At 37.9% G+C, this 18871-nt stretch overlaps 1 protein-coding gene across 3 annotated transcripts in view; it reads right to left on the bottom strand.

Annotated features, from left to right (window-relative positions):
* SLC10A7 (solute carrier family 10 member 7) overlaps positions 1–18871 on the bottom strand; it is a 139810-nt gene that overhangs the window by 79962 nt on the left and 40977 nt on the right. For all 3 annotated transcript variants that reach the window (XM_058838660.1, XM_058838658.1, XM_058838659.1), the window contains one exon: positions 13468–13506. In XM_058838660.1, the coding sequence (XP_058694643.1) occupies positions 13468–13506 (39 nt within the window). The remainder of the gene's footprint in view (positions 1–13467; positions 13507–18871) is intronic.

The raw sequence follows: 18871 nt of genomic DNA, 5'->3' as shown, positions 1-18871 counted from the left end.
GACAGTTGAGGTGTGTGCACCCTGCTGCTGAAACAGGAGCCCCCAGGTCAGGGCTGCTGCAGGACAACCCTGGTTCAGCCTGAGCCAGAACTTGCTGTTCTTCTTCTGCATGGAAGCCAGCACAATCCCCAGAGATCTGCCCATGCTCTTTCACTTATCCAGTGGATCATCTTAATTTAGACCTCCTGTTCTCCAGGGCTCTAATGTCCCAAAATCCTGCTTTGTCACAAACCTCTTTTTAATCTGCTTGGACATTTCAGTGCTTGGCTGAGCTCTGATGTCTGATGGATCACCCCCTTGCTAGTTCTCCAAAGAGAAAGAAACTTCTTACTCTGACAGGGCTTTAAGAAATCCATGGCCCAAGTACATTACCAAAACTGGACAACCTAGGGACAGCAAGCACCCCTGCAGAAAAATATACACCTACAAGTCCTAATGTATATCTCACTATTGCAGAGTGTTTGAACAGCTTTATGAAACAGATTGATAAGATCATAGTGGTTTTTTTTCTATTAACCACGGCCCTTTACTGCTCCTACAGGAAAGCACAGTAATTATTTGGAAGAAGCTGTGGAGGGTTTTTAACAGCTTATAAAAATAATACCAACTGCAAATAAAACAAATTACACCTCCTACCATATATTACAAACTTTAGAGTTTTCTGTGTATTATTTGATAACACTGGGTTGGGGTGGTCTCAATACAAGTTCAGGTGGCACTGGACTGTGCAGTTGTATGAATTAGCATAATAATTTTAATCCCAAGAGTTAAGAGAAATCAGATTGAAAAACAGAAAAGGATCCATCATAATGCTTTGTAAGCATTTATGGTGCAATAATTATGGCACAGCTTGACGTAGTAGGACTCTCATAATATATTTTTCCAAATATCTTCAGAGTGACATATCCCAATTTGACAGACTTTCATGAACGAGGGGAGGAACAGCCCTGCACTAACTCTTCTTTGGGGTAAGCAAACTGAAATTATAGCAATGATGAAATTCTATTTTAGTTCTCTGACTTGAATACATATACACACAGGCTAGATTTTGAAACTGCAGGACAAAATGGCAGATGGGCCAGCTTTGCTGGGAAGCCCACACTGTAATTAGGAAGGGAGAGGGGAAGAGGAAAAAGAAAAAGCTTGCAGCAAAACCATACTTATACTTTTATTAACTGAGTGACTAAACTAGGCAGTAAGGCAGTACTCTATAAATATTAGGCTTCATCTAGATTTTATTATTTTGCAAGCTGTTTGTGTTACAGTGATGCTCTTAGCTTGTGTTTTAACTACCTACTAAAAATATGGAAAGCAATAGTAATAAATATATTTTATACACGAGTTCATGTACCAGTTCTTTGTTGGGGATACTACACAGTCTATGAAATGGATCTGTAGTCTTTCACTCTGTGTTAATTGGCCTGAAAGTCAGGAAGATGGATAGAAGCTGTTTCTCAAAGTCAATGACCACAAAAACCTTACCAAAATGCTAAACAAGAGTTAAGGCTACAGTAAAATTGACACTTATTTTGCTAAATGCCTCATTGTAGTGCATTATCTGTGTTACAAATGCACCAAGTGGTCTTTCTGGGGACTGAATACAACTTCATATGATTTTGCACCCACTGTAGGGAGCTCCATTCTGTAGTACAGGGAAAGATACTATGATCACCACTGAAGGAACAAAACCATGTGCCTTTAAGCACCAGCTAATAAAGAAATAAGAAAGAAATTAGGCTGTTTCTAGGTGCTTACGGAAAACAGCGCGTCCTCTGGGATTCATTTGTTCTTATGGAGAAAAAAAAGAAAGTACATGCACGTTAAACCCATTTGCAGCCTTTTCAAATTTCCAAAGACTGGTTTGCCAGCTGCATGCTGTCTACTTCCCAGGATGCACTGGACAGGCTCCTGAATATATGCTTCACTTAGTACAACCAAGGTTTCACAACCATATACAGAATGTTTACACACCATGGACTAGCTCCTCCAGTCAGAGCAGAACTGCTGCCAATACAAATACCATGCCCTGTGAGCTGATGGACAAAACAAGTATTGTCTGTGTGAAAAAAACCAAAACAAACAAAAAACCAAAATCAAAGAGGCATAGCACCATGCTTTTAGAACCAGCAGATCCAGGGACTACTTAAGAAATAAATCCTGCAAAAGCTCTCCTTCCCTTGCAGTCATTCTAGGTGACCAAGGACAGCACCATGTCCCCGATGCTGTCTCCCCTACTAGTCAGATATTGGGCTATTGTGGGGTTCCACCAGACTCTTCTAACAGCACTCCAGAGTGAGAACAACACTGGCTGCTCATGTGCTGAGCACAGGTTTCAGTACTGCTCCTCACTTTAAGAGACTCTTTCTTCCAATCCACTCCCAATTCTAATTTGTCCAAGAATTAGACCTCTTACAGATTGATTACTAGCTCCAGGCACCTGATAAGTCATGACAAAATTAAATTCACAGTCTAGTACAGTTTATTAGCAGGTTACTGAGGTGTTGGAAAAAAACACCCTCACTCCTCTCCAATGCCTTCCTCCCACGCTTCACACCACCCACACAATAAGGCACCTGTACATCATGGAGCATAATTTCTACACAAAGCCTGTGAAGTCCAAAAAAGACTGCCCTGCAAATTAACACCTTATGTCACTCTGTGTGGAAGGATCAGATTCAGATTTCTCAGTGTCTGCAGGTTTGTACAGCAACAATACTAACATTCAGACTCCCTCCTTTACAGAAATTGCATTTACTCACAACTGTGTATTTCCACAACACTTTCCTGTAAAACACCTAACTGGCAAATAAACCTTCACTGTGGATTTATCTACCTGCATTATGTATTCTCTTTCCAAGCAAAACTCATATTAGGACTCAAATTCTGTCAGCTGCTCATCACGTAATATTAAAAAGATTAGAGGGCAAAAATTAAATCATAAACGCACGAGGACCTTCTCCCTAACTGCTGCACTATCTCACGCAATAAAATGAATAATTTAACTATCTGAAACTTCACATGTGCAGGGCACTGCAAGTAGACCAGTGGCATTTTCACTTCAAATTTATATAGTCTTTAGTCAGTATACTTAATCTGCATTTCTAACACCTGCTTCAGTCAGCTGTGAAGTGCAATGTTATCTATAAAATTTTCTTTCATCTTTGTACTGTCCATCCAACAAAAAAAAATTATGATAGTGGATAATTATTTGACTTTTAAAAGGATATGAAACTTTTCACACGTTTTTTGATCACTGCTTGAAAGACATGCTCATGTATTTGACATTCCATTTTATTAAAAGGTTTGATTTTTTCAAAAACCCTTTCCCATTATTCATGTTATCTAGTTCTCCTTCAAACAGTTAAAATTTGCTTTCCATAGAGTAGTAAAAATGTGGTTAATAAAGTAGACCACAATTAAGCAATGAGGCATAGCAAGGTGTGCATTTTCAGACTATCAGAGCTTGCCTTAAATACACCAGGAGGAAGAAGCCAGAATGGCTTTTCCACTCAGGTGGGCATCAGTGCTGGCACCTGTAGCTACCACAGTACAAGGTGATGTGGAAAGAGTACAGAGAGAGGGTGAAACCACATGCAACCTTCATCCAGCAGGTTTATGTCAGGCAAAAAGCTGTTCCAAGTCATGCACAGTCTCAGTCAAGTTAAACACTCGATACCAATAAAGATACCCAAGGAAAGTGTCCCATGTTGAGCTTTCAGTACACTGGTTGAAAGACAAAAGATTATATGAAAAACCCTATCTTCATATATTAATGTACAAAATTTTCTGACACAGTCACCTGATTTAGATACAAGTATAAGTAATTCTTTTTCTTGGAAAGTAGAAAATGGCAAGTTTTCAATCATTTCACCTTTTATAGAGCATAGAGTTTGTCACAGATAAAGCCAGATGTTTGCCTAGTCTGATCTTCTACCAGCTCTCAGAGAAAGGACATCACATAAACATCCTTGCAGCAAGTTATGCTGGAGTGACCAAGAAGGTACCATCAGAAAATAATTTTGTCATACAATCCTTTTTTTCGGAAGTAGAAGCAACAAATACAACAATTTACTAATCATTGTAGGAAAGCAATCAGGAGGAGGTGAGTGGAGAACTGGAATGAAGGTGGAGGAAACAAGATGTTGGGAAGTGCATTTGCCCACATGCCATGCAGAAAAGTTGATGAACTGTATAAGCAAACCTGAGCCTTATTAACTGCAAGATGGTTTGGATTTTGCTGGGCTCGTGTTTTGAAGTGCATTTTTTGTTGGGCATTTATGTTTATTTTTTGGTTTTACAAGAAGTTAAAATGAAAACACTGCCACTGACAGAACACTGTTAAAAGAAACCAAATAATGGCAGATCATAAACTAAAACAGTGCCCTCCCTCCTCCACAATCACTGGTCTTTTCAAACATGTGCCTTTAAGGATGAAAGCTGAAGATTGTTTTGATACCTACAAAGAAGGTAAGACAAAATAATAAAGGAAGCCTCTCCACAAGAACACAAGTACAGCTATTAAAAAAAAAAAGAATTCTTGAACTACTCCTGGCTGATACTAAGGGTCATGATGGTTCCCCAAAACTGACTTTTTAAAAGCCAACAATAAATAATAAACACAATTTCCAAAGGAAGCTCCAGTTTTATAACCATGCCTTGCTTGTTAGCTGAGCAAAAGACTGCGAGAGCTTTTGACCTAACCTCTGGCACCTCCACTAAGACAGTATTTGTCACCCTGACAGCAAGGGGAATGATTTCCAGCCCCTCAACTTAGCGTAATAATGACATCCGTCTTGTTTGCACCCCTAGAGACTGAGGACTGCTGAGTTTTGAACAGGCACTGTTCAGTCAGACAGAGAAGAACCACAGGAAAAAAAATCCAAGCAGAGATTTAACCTGTTCTGGGCCAAAAACCACGAAGTTTAATAAATTAACGTGTTCAGGATATCTTTCTTCTCACAAAGAGTCAAGTAAAGGTGAAAGAAGGTTTGTAGAACAATGCAGCACTGGTATTACTGTGTGTACTACATGCTAGAACTCAACTCTTGCTAGCTACTGAATCCACATTTGGTGGTCAGAGAAGGAAAAGGAGCTCCATGCTCCCTGATGGATTAGTGGAGGTGACTGCTCAGCACACCAGCTCGTTTTTTACTGCTGATGAAACAACTCCTAGCAGCAGCACTGCTTCAAAGTGCTAATCAAGTACAAAATAGGGGCTTAAATATCCCTATTGCCAAGGAAGGGATGATTTCTCTCCACTCCCTCTCAACCCACACACACTTTTCTTATGCAGGTGACTACAAGCTGCAGCACAGAGGAAAGAACATTGCTCCATTTCAATCAGAAGCAAAACTTTGGGAGAGAACATTAACAGCAGATTCTAAAAACATTTTCATTTCCTTTTGATGAATTTTTTAAAAGTGAGAGAGAAAATTACATATTTCGTGCATTTCCAAATCTGTCTGCAGGGAACATTTACCCTTAAATCAGGCCAAATGACTACATGTTTGTGTACAACCACAGCCCTAGAGGAATGCAGAGGAATGCTTCTTCCAGTATTAAAAGATACTAGAGAGGGCAAAATAAAAACCAAATTGTCTTTCACAGTGCCTCCCTTCTCAATTTCTCCTTGATGCACCAACCTACCCAACATAAAAAACCAATAAATTCAAACATTTGGTTCTCACAGGCACAACTTAATTCTTCCAAGAATTTTAAATCTCTTGCTTTACAAATAAACTGTTCAAAGTTTTGTAATGTAAATTTTCACCTTTTTAAAAAAAAGACATGCATATATTTCTCCAAGCAGTTGTCTGAAACAAATAAAGCAGCTTTTCAATACAAACATTTTTTAAAACTAATTTCACGTGATATGACACCACTCCACAACACAAAGTTCAGTGACTTAATTAGAAGTCAGACACCTTTTTCTTACTTTATAACAGAACAAGTGATATTTCTTTCTGTTAATTTAACTTTCTTTATTTTGGAGAGAAAAAACAGGAAACCATTCTATTACAGAAAAGAAAATCACAAATTAAACCCAGGACCTTTCAAAATTATGATCTGTACACAATTTGCATACCGGGATAATTATTTTTATCTGTGGTTTTTGGTCTTGTTTTTTTTTTTTTTTTCTTTCAAGTTCTGACCAATAACCACAGTAAGCAAAACCAGAAAAAAATAGCCCAAAACAAGTACATTCTTTTGACAAAAATGCAGTATTTTCACGCTAGAGAGGACAATGACAAATCTTGCTAATTATGGCATAAGTAATCTTAGACAAACTGATTTGATGCTAAAACTGTATCAGCACAGATTTGATTTACATACTAATCCAACCAATCACCTGATTACATAATATTAAACACATATATTTCCTTCTCTAGATATTCTCCAAATCATAGGTTACCAAAGACAGGCACTCTTCTGATTCTGTAATTCATTAGTTTCACTTAAAATGGACATTTTTATAAATTTCCAATATTCAGTTTCCATTAACAGAAGGGATGACTACCACAGTCACAGAGGCACTTTTATTTCCAGTCTCCCCACACTATATGATAAGACGAAGGATACCAGATAACAAAGTTTAAGGTACTTTGAGTGTTCAGTCTTTGCTATAGAAACTTCTCTCCCTTCTACTTTACAATTCCCTACGTGACAATTGGACTGAAAGAACGAAACTGCTTCAACTCTTACACTATCTTTCCAAAGTGCAACAAGCACCCCAAGTTCTGCCTCTGAATATTCTCCAGCAACATCCACTTTTGCTGTTTGTTTTACAAACCCAAGAAATGCCCTCTCTTTTCCTAAAAGCCTGCTAATCCATGGAAACAGTAATGATGGGGGCAGGATTCAACCTACTGTCTCAAAAGCCATCACCATGTACCACGCCAAGCAAGTGCACTAGATGAGGCTGCTGGCCAAAAAAAGTAGGTGCAAGGAAAAAAATCCTACCTGTCTGCTATCATATGAGGAAGTGGTAAAAGCAGAATACCCAAATATATTTATCTTTAAAAAGGTAGCAGTTACTTACTTTTTGGCCTCAAAGATAATACAAAGAGATGTATTTAATGGCCTACTTATTGCTATCTTTAAACAAACTTTTTTTGGCAGAACTGACTGTTTAAGTCCCATCAGACCAAGCAAGATTAATTAAATGATCAGTAGCAAAAGCTAATGGGAAAACTGAGAAAGCCCTGAGACCAGCTACAGCCCACATAATTTCTACACATTTGATAGCTAATGGTTTCATTTTTTCTTATTAGGTAAATTTCAAGGCATTTTCCTCTTAGCCACTGTTAAAAAAAAAAAAATACACGGAGTAATCATTGGCCTTCTAGAAGACACTCCTTTGAGACCTCAACAGCACATTTTCTTTCCTCTTGGTTCCTGTTACCTACCCTCCTTCTCTGTAACATTTCAAAGATAAGCAGCAGTGCTGTTATTTGTCAGCTGGTTCTGTGGGCTGGCTGGCTGAGCAAATCCCTACTGAGGTAACTCTTCAGCCCAACTGTGCCACACGGTGGGTGCTACACCACTCACATTTCCAGTTATCCCTCTACCCAATCTCTCTCAATCCCTTGGGAGCAAGATCCCATTTACCTCTTTTTGAGTGCTGTACCTTTATACTTACTATTTATTTATTTATTTTTATTTTTAAGGAGTTGTGCATTAGTCATAGGCAGATTTTTTTATTATTATTTTCTTTTGTAAAAAAATCTACATCTCATTCTGACACCCACTCTGTCAGTTTGGCTTTGGGAGGGAGAGAAATGATCAGTAAAGGAATTCTGGGATGGATGCACATGCCTACCAATCCCTCAAAATAATCATGTGTGTCAAGGCCCTTTTTTAAGCCTGTGCTGAAGGGTGTCTTTCACAGGGAGCTTTGTTATTCTGCCTTGCTTGTACCAAAATAGTAAAAACTAACTCAAATTTAGGTATTCAACTGAGTATGCTGCACACTGGAAATTTAAGTACACAATAAGAGTGAAGGCCTACCCGCCTTGAAAAGTTACTTGGCAAACCTGGAAACAGCCAATGATGCCAAAGCTTATGTTGAGATTTCAGCTCCAGCTAGCAGAAATCAAAATGAGGGTGTTAAATAACAAGAGATTTGAGCACCAACCATGAAATAAGTTACAGTAAGGCAACATAAGTGGCTCCCAAGATGATTTAAATTCCATGGAATATAAACTTTTCCTGCCTGGTTCATACTATCTGGCCCAAACACCCACTGCTGCTGAGATCTGCCATCCCCTTTCACTCATGCAAAAAAACCAGTCCTTCAAGGATAAGGTGCCTCCCTAGTGGCTGATTAAGAGGGAGAACTTGCTCAGGACTTGGATCAAATTCGGAGCACAGACCAGCAGCACCTCTGTACTGCTCACAGAGCGAGAGGAGACAGCTTCCAAGAGTGCAGTGGCTCACCATAAAGCAGCTCCACTTTGAAATTAAACAAGACTGAATCTAGAATTCAGCACCTGTTGTGAACAGACTTCCTGGCAAGATTTCCTTGTAAACAGCTAGCACAGTAAAAAGGGAATCCCAGATGACTGCTCTGCCCCTTTTCAGACTGCAAAGACACAATTAAGAGGGAACAAAGGGGTATACAAACATGTGCTTGATTTTAGAAAAATATTTACAATGTTTGTACTAGAAATACTGAAGACAGATAAGGATCTTTATCCTAGATATAACTAAGATAAAAGAAGTGATAATAAAAAAAGCCCTAAATAAATCTAAACCATTCAACATCCATTAAGGTAAAATAAAGTAAATAAATTCAGCCAATTGGTTATTTCCATACGGTTGGATTTCTTTAAATAGTAATGAAATCATTGCTAAAAAATCCATTGTTATTAAAATAAAAAAGTTGGCTCAGCCTACCAAAATTAGATTTGTAAGTTGCTGGTCATTCCCATAATTAAATCTGTGTCACAAATTTGCAAGAAAAATGGACACTATGACTAATGCATTTACTTGCAGCACTAGTGCTGTCAGGCTGTGTAAATCATTATGCCTGCTAAAGCAGACTAGATAAGAATTCCATACATTTTCATTAACCAACCAAGCTTTGTGTATATGTGAGAAGCCAGCTTTACTCTCTCCTACCTTTAGCTTGCATTTGGAAGATACTGTAAATAAAATACTAGCCTTGATTTGACGAGCCATGTGGCTGCTCCAAAAACTATTTGAGCTTTTTGGACCAGATCCATCCCATTTGAGAGATGGTGAGATAAAAGAACAAAACCATACATACTTAGTTTGGACAAAGGGGATTAATGGAATGATGGGCACCTGAAATGTGTCTTATTTCATCTATTATCTTTCAATAGAGAAAGAAAAGCTAATCCAAGACAGCACTGGAAGAATTCTTAACCAACACTTTGCTGTTTTCTCAGGAGTCCAGTGGTCACCAGAACAGAGTCCCCAGAATCCTCTCTTTTCCTCTTGATTTCCTGTCACCACAGACCTTCAGATCTCAGTTACAGTTCTTTGTTTTAGGTGAAGCTGATGGCTGTTCCTTTCACACTAACTGTTCATAACTCCAAGGCACTGAAGAACCAGCCTACTCTGACCAACACCACAGGCTGGAAAATCTTATGGGATTCCCAGCCCACAGTCTCAAGCAGAAAGGAGATTAATGAGAGGTAGAAAGACTAGACAAGACTGGTGTAGTCTAGCAGTGCAGAGCATTTTGTGAGGACATGATGCTCTAGAAGTCAGTCTGCCACGCACAGGGCATTACATTGTCACTGCAAACTGAGTGCAGCTCTCAGCCAAGCACGTCTCCAGTGCAGGAGCAGCCTCAGTGACAGCTGGACAAAGCCAAAGGAGCCGAGGAACAACCATCAGCACAGCATGTTTTGCAGTCCCCTACCTATCGCTCTGTGATTTGGACATTTGCAAGTATTTGTGATCTTCTTTTAGAAGCAGAACAGAAATGCATGGAAGCATGATAATGCATACAACATCAAGAATGTCAACAGACCTACACTTAACATTCCAAGCAATTTCTTTAGCTTTTAGGTGCAGAAGTATCCTCTCCTCCAAGTGGAAGCAGCTAACATAGTTCTATCTTAGCATCTGCATGCAACCTTATGATAACCAACCACTCTGTATGAGTAAAACACTACCAGATTATATAAAAACCCCATTAAGAGGAAAATCTGAAATCACTTCTTATGCTCCACAATTATTGTAAACCAAACTGCTTAAATGAGGGGAGGAGATAATGATATTAACTACTCAACTCAGAGCAATCCTCTGTGGTATGAGCCTAAATATTCTCTTGGCTGAAATTTATGTAAATTGAATTCATCTATCATTAGTTATTACTAATCTAGCTATATAAAAACACTTTTCTGTAACAATTAGTTTTTTCAAACACTGTGTTTTAATTAGACCTGGGATGTTATTAAATTAAGTCAATAAAAGAATGTAAATATGTACAGTACCATTCCATGCACTGTTTTGTCTGTATATTTATAGGAATATAGGCTTTGGTGGAGTAAAAACGAATTACTTAGTGGTTGGCTGGTAGTTTTTGTAAATCTCTTTACCAGTGAAAACACCCCCAGGTCCTTAATCTAAGTGCACTTCTGCTCATCAAGACATATTTGGCATTTCTACATTTTGTGCATCACAAGATGTTCCGTTTCATCTGAATAAGCTGATCTCAGTATCATTCTAACATTATACTGAGTATTTTCCTGCTGACATTTTGTTCCACAACTTACTTTAACTTCTCAAGCACTATTTCCTAGTCTTAGGGGGGAAAAAAAAAAAAAAAAAAGGTGGTGGGGGCAAGACAGTAATCAGCACAGCACATCTTTCAGCCCTTTTAAATCAGCCTGTTTGACACTATCACACACAGGCACTGGCCCACAGGGCATAGTCTGAAAAGAGAAAACACTGGCCTGGCTTTGTCACAAGTGTCACAACCTGCCCACGTGCTACACGTGGTAAGACAAGTAATATAAGAAAAACTTCAGCCTTGCTGAGGTCAGAGCCTTCCAAATAATCTCCAGAACACGTGGAAGTATAAAATTTTGGTCTACAACTCCATCTAAGCCCATCCACATACAGCTCATCATTAGACACTCCTAAGAAAAATGCAAATGTGATTTTGATTAATCATGAATTGAAGATACAGGACATAGGTTCTCCACCCATAGCCAAATCTCTAAGTTAGGCACCAATATAAACTGATGGATTCCCAAAACCACTTCCACCAGGACCTTCCATTATCTTCTCAGAAACAAGCCAATTATTTTTACATTTTACAGAAAAGTTTTGACTTCAAACAAATATATATACACACAAACACATATGTGTTTTATGCTTTGCCAGTTTTTCAACAGCAAACCTTCTTTCTAAGTGACCACACACCTGCCAGTGCTCCACATCCGGAGCTGCTTGATTCAAGGTCATGTACATCCACACCACTGTAAAACTACTGCTAAACCACTCTGTCTCCTTACTACTGTCCCTGGCCTACTATCACATTTCAGTCACAGTTTATCCTATCAGCTTCATAACTAATGAAATGTTTGTAAGAACAAAGCACTCAGCAAACATATTTGTGATTTGTTTTGCGTCATACACATTTATTCCCTATGTAAACATGATTTCAAAGTATGATTACCAGAACAAATGTTTAAATGTGTGGATATATTTTTAACTTAATAGTAACCGGTGTCTTTACCATGTTATTCTAAAAAAATCAGTAATGAGAAAAAATCAGCTGCTACTATGGTTTCATTCTAGCTGATCTTTAATATTTTTGAAAAGTCTTTTCTGGGAACTTTGTAAGAATGATGTTTACTGCAATGCTGCTCCAACATTTGCAAAAAGACCTGAAGGGAACAAAAAGTGAAACCAGGTAATTACATGTAAGCAAAACTTTCCAGTGATCACAAACTAAGACCAAAACCAAAATTAGGAGTATTTCATGAAGGCAAAAACTAACTCATCTTCTTAAACTCAGATTTCTTCAAAGGGCTGCCAGCAACTACTAGAAATTGAAAATATGTCTCTGTTGATTTACTAAGAGCCAGCATTGTAGTCAGATGCAGTGAAGCCTAAATTCTTACTTGAAGCCAAAAGATATCTTCAAATGGCAGCTGAACTGAGCCTTTGGGTATTCACAGAAACCTCTTGAACTGAAAGCTGGAGACAGCAGAAAAAACAGGAGCTCGTGCCAAGCAACAAGAGAAAATACCACACACACACAGACTTCAGTTTTTCCAACACTTCCACAGTTTGAGGCAGGCCCATGGAAGGAGGACATTACAGGTGACAAAAAGGACAAGTACTTGGGAAGTGATATTGTAATCATGTGAATCTATACCCCAAAAAAACTTACAGTCATCCTAGTCCCTCAAAAATGCAGCAGAACAACACAACTTCAAAATGCTACGTGACTTTATCTCTTGATAGTGCAGTTCCATATACTTAAGCTCCTAAAAGCCAGCTTTTCATTAAATAAATAAACAAAAAATGAGCCATGAATAACAAGTGAGTTATTTTGTACTCACAGTTAGGATTTCAACTTCCTAATTTGAATTCTTTTATCATTCCTTCATTTTATACATCATAGCATAAAATCAGGACACAAGACTGGCATCACAAACACATACTTCTAAACATGCATAAATTTTAGTAAGAACAAATTCAATTATTATCTGCCTAAATAAACAATCAGTCACAGTAGTTTGCCAACACATAAAATAATTTTTTATTTAATAGTCATTAGTATCTCTCTAACTAACATATCAGCAAAAGAAATCTATTCTTCCTTTCTTCATAAATATATTTAGTGTTCCTTACAGTGTCCTTTCCAAGTGTTTGTAGGCCATCAGGACCACAAACACTGCTTTTGCTCTTTAAAGAAACAGTTATATTTCCAGCTGGATTGATTGCTTTCCCATATCTAGCTCTTTTAGTGTGCTCCTCAGAGACATCGAGTGGCTCCACTGACAGTAAAATATGCTAAACAAATGACAAGTCACTGAGTAAATTAGCATCTACTCTCTGATCAGCTGGGTCATGTTTTCTTTTCAAAATCCATGGCCTCTTGATAGAAAATAATGAGTATTTGATGGGCCTTATTAGAAAAATCAATATATTGATGCCCATGTCTGAAACATCTGCATAATAATAGATTCTGTTAACCCATTAAGGAGGAAATTAAGATGTGTTTACACATTATTAATTTACCACAAGCCCATAAAGACAATTTATTCACTACCTTTCTCAAGACTTTAACAAAAATAAAAGAAATTGCAATATCCATATTTAAAGGCATGGTGACATAAACTGAAAGATGATTCAAATTTTTGCAATCTGAATGGCAAAATTCCACCAACAATAATGTGAAAAAAATGCGAACACAACAATGATACTGTTAAAAAACGAGACTATCAAAGCACTTGCTATAAACACTGTGTTACTTACCAAAAAACTTCCAAAAGCGGAATTAAATATAGCAGCTGCCTGAAAAGAAAAAAAGGATAAATATCACCAATGGTAAATAGCTACAGTACAAGCACAAAATGTTCTTTCCCCACCCACCAAGCTATTAGATTCTCCAAATACACACATACACAGAGACGATTAGGCAGTTAGACACTGCTCAAAAAATTGCCAGTCGCCTGTAACTTATGGAGACTGATGGATTCTGCTTTATGTATTCATAAATAATGTGCTGAAATGGACAAAAACAGGAGGAGAAGAAAATCCTTGTGGATAGACTGAAGAGGAATATCCACGAGAACTAAGAATATTACACAGAAGCTTGGTCTCACTACTCGTCCTCTAACTTGCCAGGAACATTTTTATATACTGACCTATTAATTAAAATAAACATTACCTGACTTAACTAAAATACTGCATTTTCATACACTTTTAACAATTTTTATGAAATATTAACCTGGAAAATAATCTACTTTAATAGTTCATCATAATAAAGTATTGACAGAGAGAATTTCCTGTAGCTTGACAAACAAATATAAAATAGGAATAACAAAAAACCCAACCAAAAAAAAAAAAAACCAAAAAAACCACAATGACCCCATACTTCTGAGGCAAAAATGTCATTACTTTTCACTCCACAGTATTTTAAAATAAGAAAATAAACTATTTTGATAATGAGTTAAGAAGTGTTTGTGCTTACCTAAATATCCAGGAAATACAAGGTAGGAGAATTATTTCTTAATATGAACTCATCAAATTCCAAGAAGTTAAAACTTGAGTCTTGCATTGCTTTACTCAATTACCAAGAAAGAACAGAAACTCTTGTATGGCAGCCAGTCTGATGATGAAAAGCCACACAGCAAAGGTAAGAGGAAAGGGAGGAGGGAAATCTACCATTTACTTGCCAATTTAGAGGAAAATTAATCACCCTGGACACTTCCAGCCACAGATTAGTAACAGGAGGCTGCTAGTGAGTTGAGCAAGTTTGAATAAAGTCCAAAATCAGGGTAGGAGCAGTAGCTGAACCTGCCTTCTGCTCCATAAGAGGATGCACTGAAAATGAATGGGTAATGAGATCCTTGGCTCTAGAGAGCTTAGCTTTCTTATTCAAGTTCATAATTAATTCAAAGCTTTGATAATTTCATTAGATTCCTCCTCTGCTGGCCCTATCAATAAAAGATGGCACTGGACCACAGCTCCTCAGTGGCCCAAATACAAAAACAAATGCAGACTGGGAAACCTTTGCTGACTTGCTTACTAACAGGGACAATGGCATATGGCATTCCATGTTGTGGAGGGAGCATCTGAATAGTTACAGCTAAATAAAACATTATAGCTGACAGTTGTAAACTACAGTAACATATTTTAACACCTCTTTCTCATCAGCATTTCTTTTTTGAACATTAAAAAAAAAAAAAAAAGAGGCACAAGTCCAAACAGCTTCTCTTGCCAGAGATCATAGCTGAAAGGAAGCGTGAGTAGTATAAACAATTCTTCAACAAGTGAGCATTAAATCAGGATTTTCTACTTGTATTTGAAGCTGTGCAACTGATACTTTCATGTAGCAAAGCAAAGACACATTATACCAATTCACACAAACATAAAAGCATGGCTACCAATCCTGACCAGAGGATTATCTAGAGATATGACATTATTTTACTTAAAACAGGCTGCAAGTCCACTTCCAGGAAAAATTCTTTATCTGGAAAAGTGTTGAGAGATACTAGATGGTGGTATTTTGCCCACAACCAAACTTCTATTATTCCTTCCTGATCCATCTGGAAGATATCTGGATTTTTAAAATAATCTCAAGCATGTAACAGGGACTAAGACAACAATCTTGGACAAATTTTATGCTTCAGTTGTTTAGCCAATCACATGCAAAACTCATAATTCACAACCAGTTCTGGAGTACACTAGTTTACAATTTTTAACTCCTTCTCTCTGAACTGTCAGAAATTATCCGTAGCAGATGATGAAACACTCGTTAAAGGCAAAAGAAGAGGGGGGGAAAAAATCAGGAAGACTGCAAATTAAGATAAAATCATCCAGATTACTCGCCTCAATGAGGGAGGACTTATATATGTCACTTACTCTATCTGCAGTTTTCTTTGTAAACATTTCCCCAGCAAAATAAACTCAGAAGTCATTTCTTCTCATACTCACTTTTGATGCTTTGAGGCTTTTACTTGTGATTCTTGTTCAGTTTAAACAAACTAGTAGTAATCTGAATTATCTGCTCCAATTTGTGATTAAACATACCTGGTATGTAGTAGCATAACCCTCTAGAATTTAAACACTTTCATGTTTCCAACTCCCTTCTATAGGAGGGATACATACCTCACAGGGCATTGTCAAAATTAATTCATTCCTTAAAAAGCACTCTGAAATCCTTAGAGGGATGATACAAATAAACATTAGTGCTGACACATGATACAGCCAGGCTCTTCATTTTCTATTTGAGACATTTATTAGTCACTATTATTGCATCTCTTTTTTTAGTGTTTGCTCTTTTTGTGCTTCGACAGATATCAGACTGTCTGCAGTCAGCTTAAATGAAACAATAAAACATGAAAACATTTGGATGTCTTTATAATACTCCAAGTTCAGATTTGCATGTGTTTGCAAACCATTCATTGCATTTACCATTAGTATGAGGTGAGAGCGCTATAAAATCCATAGCAAAGTCCTTTCAAAAGGTAAGTGCATAGCCATGTGTTGAAATGTAAGGTCAGCCCACGTTCAAAAGCAGCAGTAGCAACAACTAAACAAATTTTCTGTCTTTGTATCAACTCAAGAGACACGACTGAAAGTCACTGCCAAGACTCTTAACAGGGCAAGTACAGAAGAACGTGGACAGCATCACTTGAGTTAACAATTGTACACATTAGCTCCATTAAACAACAAATTCACTTATTATTAGGCAGGTACAATTTCAGTCAACTCTTTATGGCCCTGGGCTTGAGGGAATGCTCTCGTGGTCTACATTTCAAGGGAGAATTCCAAATGAGAAATGACCAGGCCACCTCTGAAGGATATCTGCCTGGCAGCACCTGACAGAAACTTTCCTCTTCTCAAACCAGAGTCTAGCACAAAGCCTCAGCCCTTCATTTCTCACCTTATCCTGGAATATACGTATGGAAAACACTGCTAAGATTTCTACACTGACAGCAACAAAATCCAAGACATCCTCTTGGCAACAAAGGCTGGTAAGAGATGGAAGAAAAAGGCAAAGCCACTACCAAGGGGCTAAGCATTTCCCCCCAGGTGTGCATCCAAATGCAGCAGCAAGTACATGTTGGGCAGCAAATCAAACAAGTGTGTTTAGAATTCAAGTATTAAATACAGATCACGTTCTGAACTTTGTTTCATCGCCTTGTTTTTGGTACCAAACTAAACTACCCTGGAATTTATTAGACTAGATATTGTTTTGATAACAACATAGCCAGACTACATTAAACAACAGGAAAAGACACCCTGGCTACATTTGGCACACCTGGGTCAAACAGCAATATTTTATCATTATCAGAAGGTTTTTGAAGAAATTGCTATGCACAACTAAACTGGAACTTTATTACAGAGTACAGGGAAAGGGCAGTGCCTCACAGCTTCATATGTGGACCTCGGGAAAAAGTAAGAGAATTTCTCATCAATATGTGTATACTGCTTCAATGCTAAGCCATTGGATTCTTGAGTGTCATTTGGCAGTCTTTAGGGAGACAACCTTCCTAGATGTATTTAAGCCTTACCCCCAGGCACCCCACAGCTGGGACAGCACACTCTATGGACACCAGGGCCTGTCTGGCCCCAAGTCATCCCTGCTCTGAGGAAAGGACATTCCAGGGTCAAGGCCACAGATGCAGCGTAATGAAACCAAACAGCCTCAGAACATCCTGGAAGGAAGCAGCCTGGGCATCATACAGAGCTGTTCTGTGTCTGTCTGCCATTCCCTGCAGTTAAAATCTGAGCACTAGGGGGATGTACCACACACTCAAGCATCAGCAATAAGACTAATTATCCTATTTAACACAAGGCACAGTGAAGAAGAAGAACCCAGAAGAGCAGAGAAGAACTGGGGAGAGACAAGGACTCTCACAGTTCTAGTGCAGGATTATGCAGTAGAGGACAGAGAACATGATGTGGTAATGTGACTTTTTACAGCATCCATACTATTATTGCAAACTTTAATACAACCATGTCTCCTCTTTGACAGAAGAATGAAGTAAAAATATATAAAAAAAAAGAGAGACTGAAGAAAGCAATGGAAGTGATTTGACCAAACAGGACAGAAAAGGAAATTTTATCTACCCAAAGAGATCAGTGTAGTTCAAAAAGGTGGAAAAAGGCAGGATGTCAGAAGTAACTTGAATGAGTTGGCAAAGTCCCTTTAAACAGATCCTTCAATCTCCTGTTTAAAAATAAAATCTCATGTGAGTGTTACCTCAGCTCATGTCTTAACTGCTGTTCCCAATAACAAGATGTACATCTCTGTAGAAAGCTATTTGCCACAGCACTGTTACTGCAAACAGAATATAAATATACCTAATAAGGTTTAATCTGTGTTGCTGTTCATAACTATTCATCTGAGTTCAGACAGGAAAAAAATATATATATATTCAAGTTCCTGGTTTCAAGCACTAAATTGAATCAGGTGTCCTCTTCTCTTAAGAAAATTAAGTTGCTTTTGTGCAAGAGTGTTTTAATGAGAACAGAGCCTGCTGACACTGATAAATGGGAATGACACCAGAGAGAGCATGTAAGCAGGACAATATGTGCATGTAACAGTCTTACAGGCTATTTTTCACTGACTATCCTGAATGACTTCGCTGTTTCTTAAGGGGCCTATTAATCTCAAATTTAGTTATTACACAACGTTTATTTGAACATATATTCTGTGGATGATGACAGTTAATAAAGGAAATCTTTTACAAGCTGTATTTTTACATATTGTTCCAACTGCAGCTCCCAGTCATTCTACTGTATTGATGGAATAACCTAGTTATGATGCAGCTTTAAAAAAGGCACATATATTCAGATTCCTTTCTAAGCATATGGGGACTCTTAAATAACTGTTAAAATGCATATAAAAATCCTGCTCCAGCATGGCAAAAATGAAAGAGGCAGTGTTAACTGCTCAACCAAATCTCCAGAAGTGCAGTTGCCCCCTCCAAGGCAAAACACGTACCTTTCATCCAGCCCCAGAAAATGTGGACTTAAATAAAAGTATCATCCAGCATCATCTCTGGGAAATAAATAGGGTCTAGACTTGACTCTGATGTATGTACACTCCATACTGAATTCAACAGAAGCTGGAGAATACATCTTACACATGACTCCAGCCCATGTGCTATCTATGTGATAGGGCACCACAACTGCTGTATTACGT

The sequence above is a fragment of the Poecile atricapillus genome, chromosome 4, assembly GCF_030490865.1.
Source record: "Poecile atricapillus isolate bPoeAtr1 chromosome 4, bPoeAtr1.hap1, whole genome shotgun sequence".
NCBI lineage: Eukaryota > Metazoa > Chordata > Aves > Passeriformes > Paridae > Poecile > Poecile atricapillus.
This window is presented reverse-complemented; position numbering and strand designations above follow the sequence as displayed.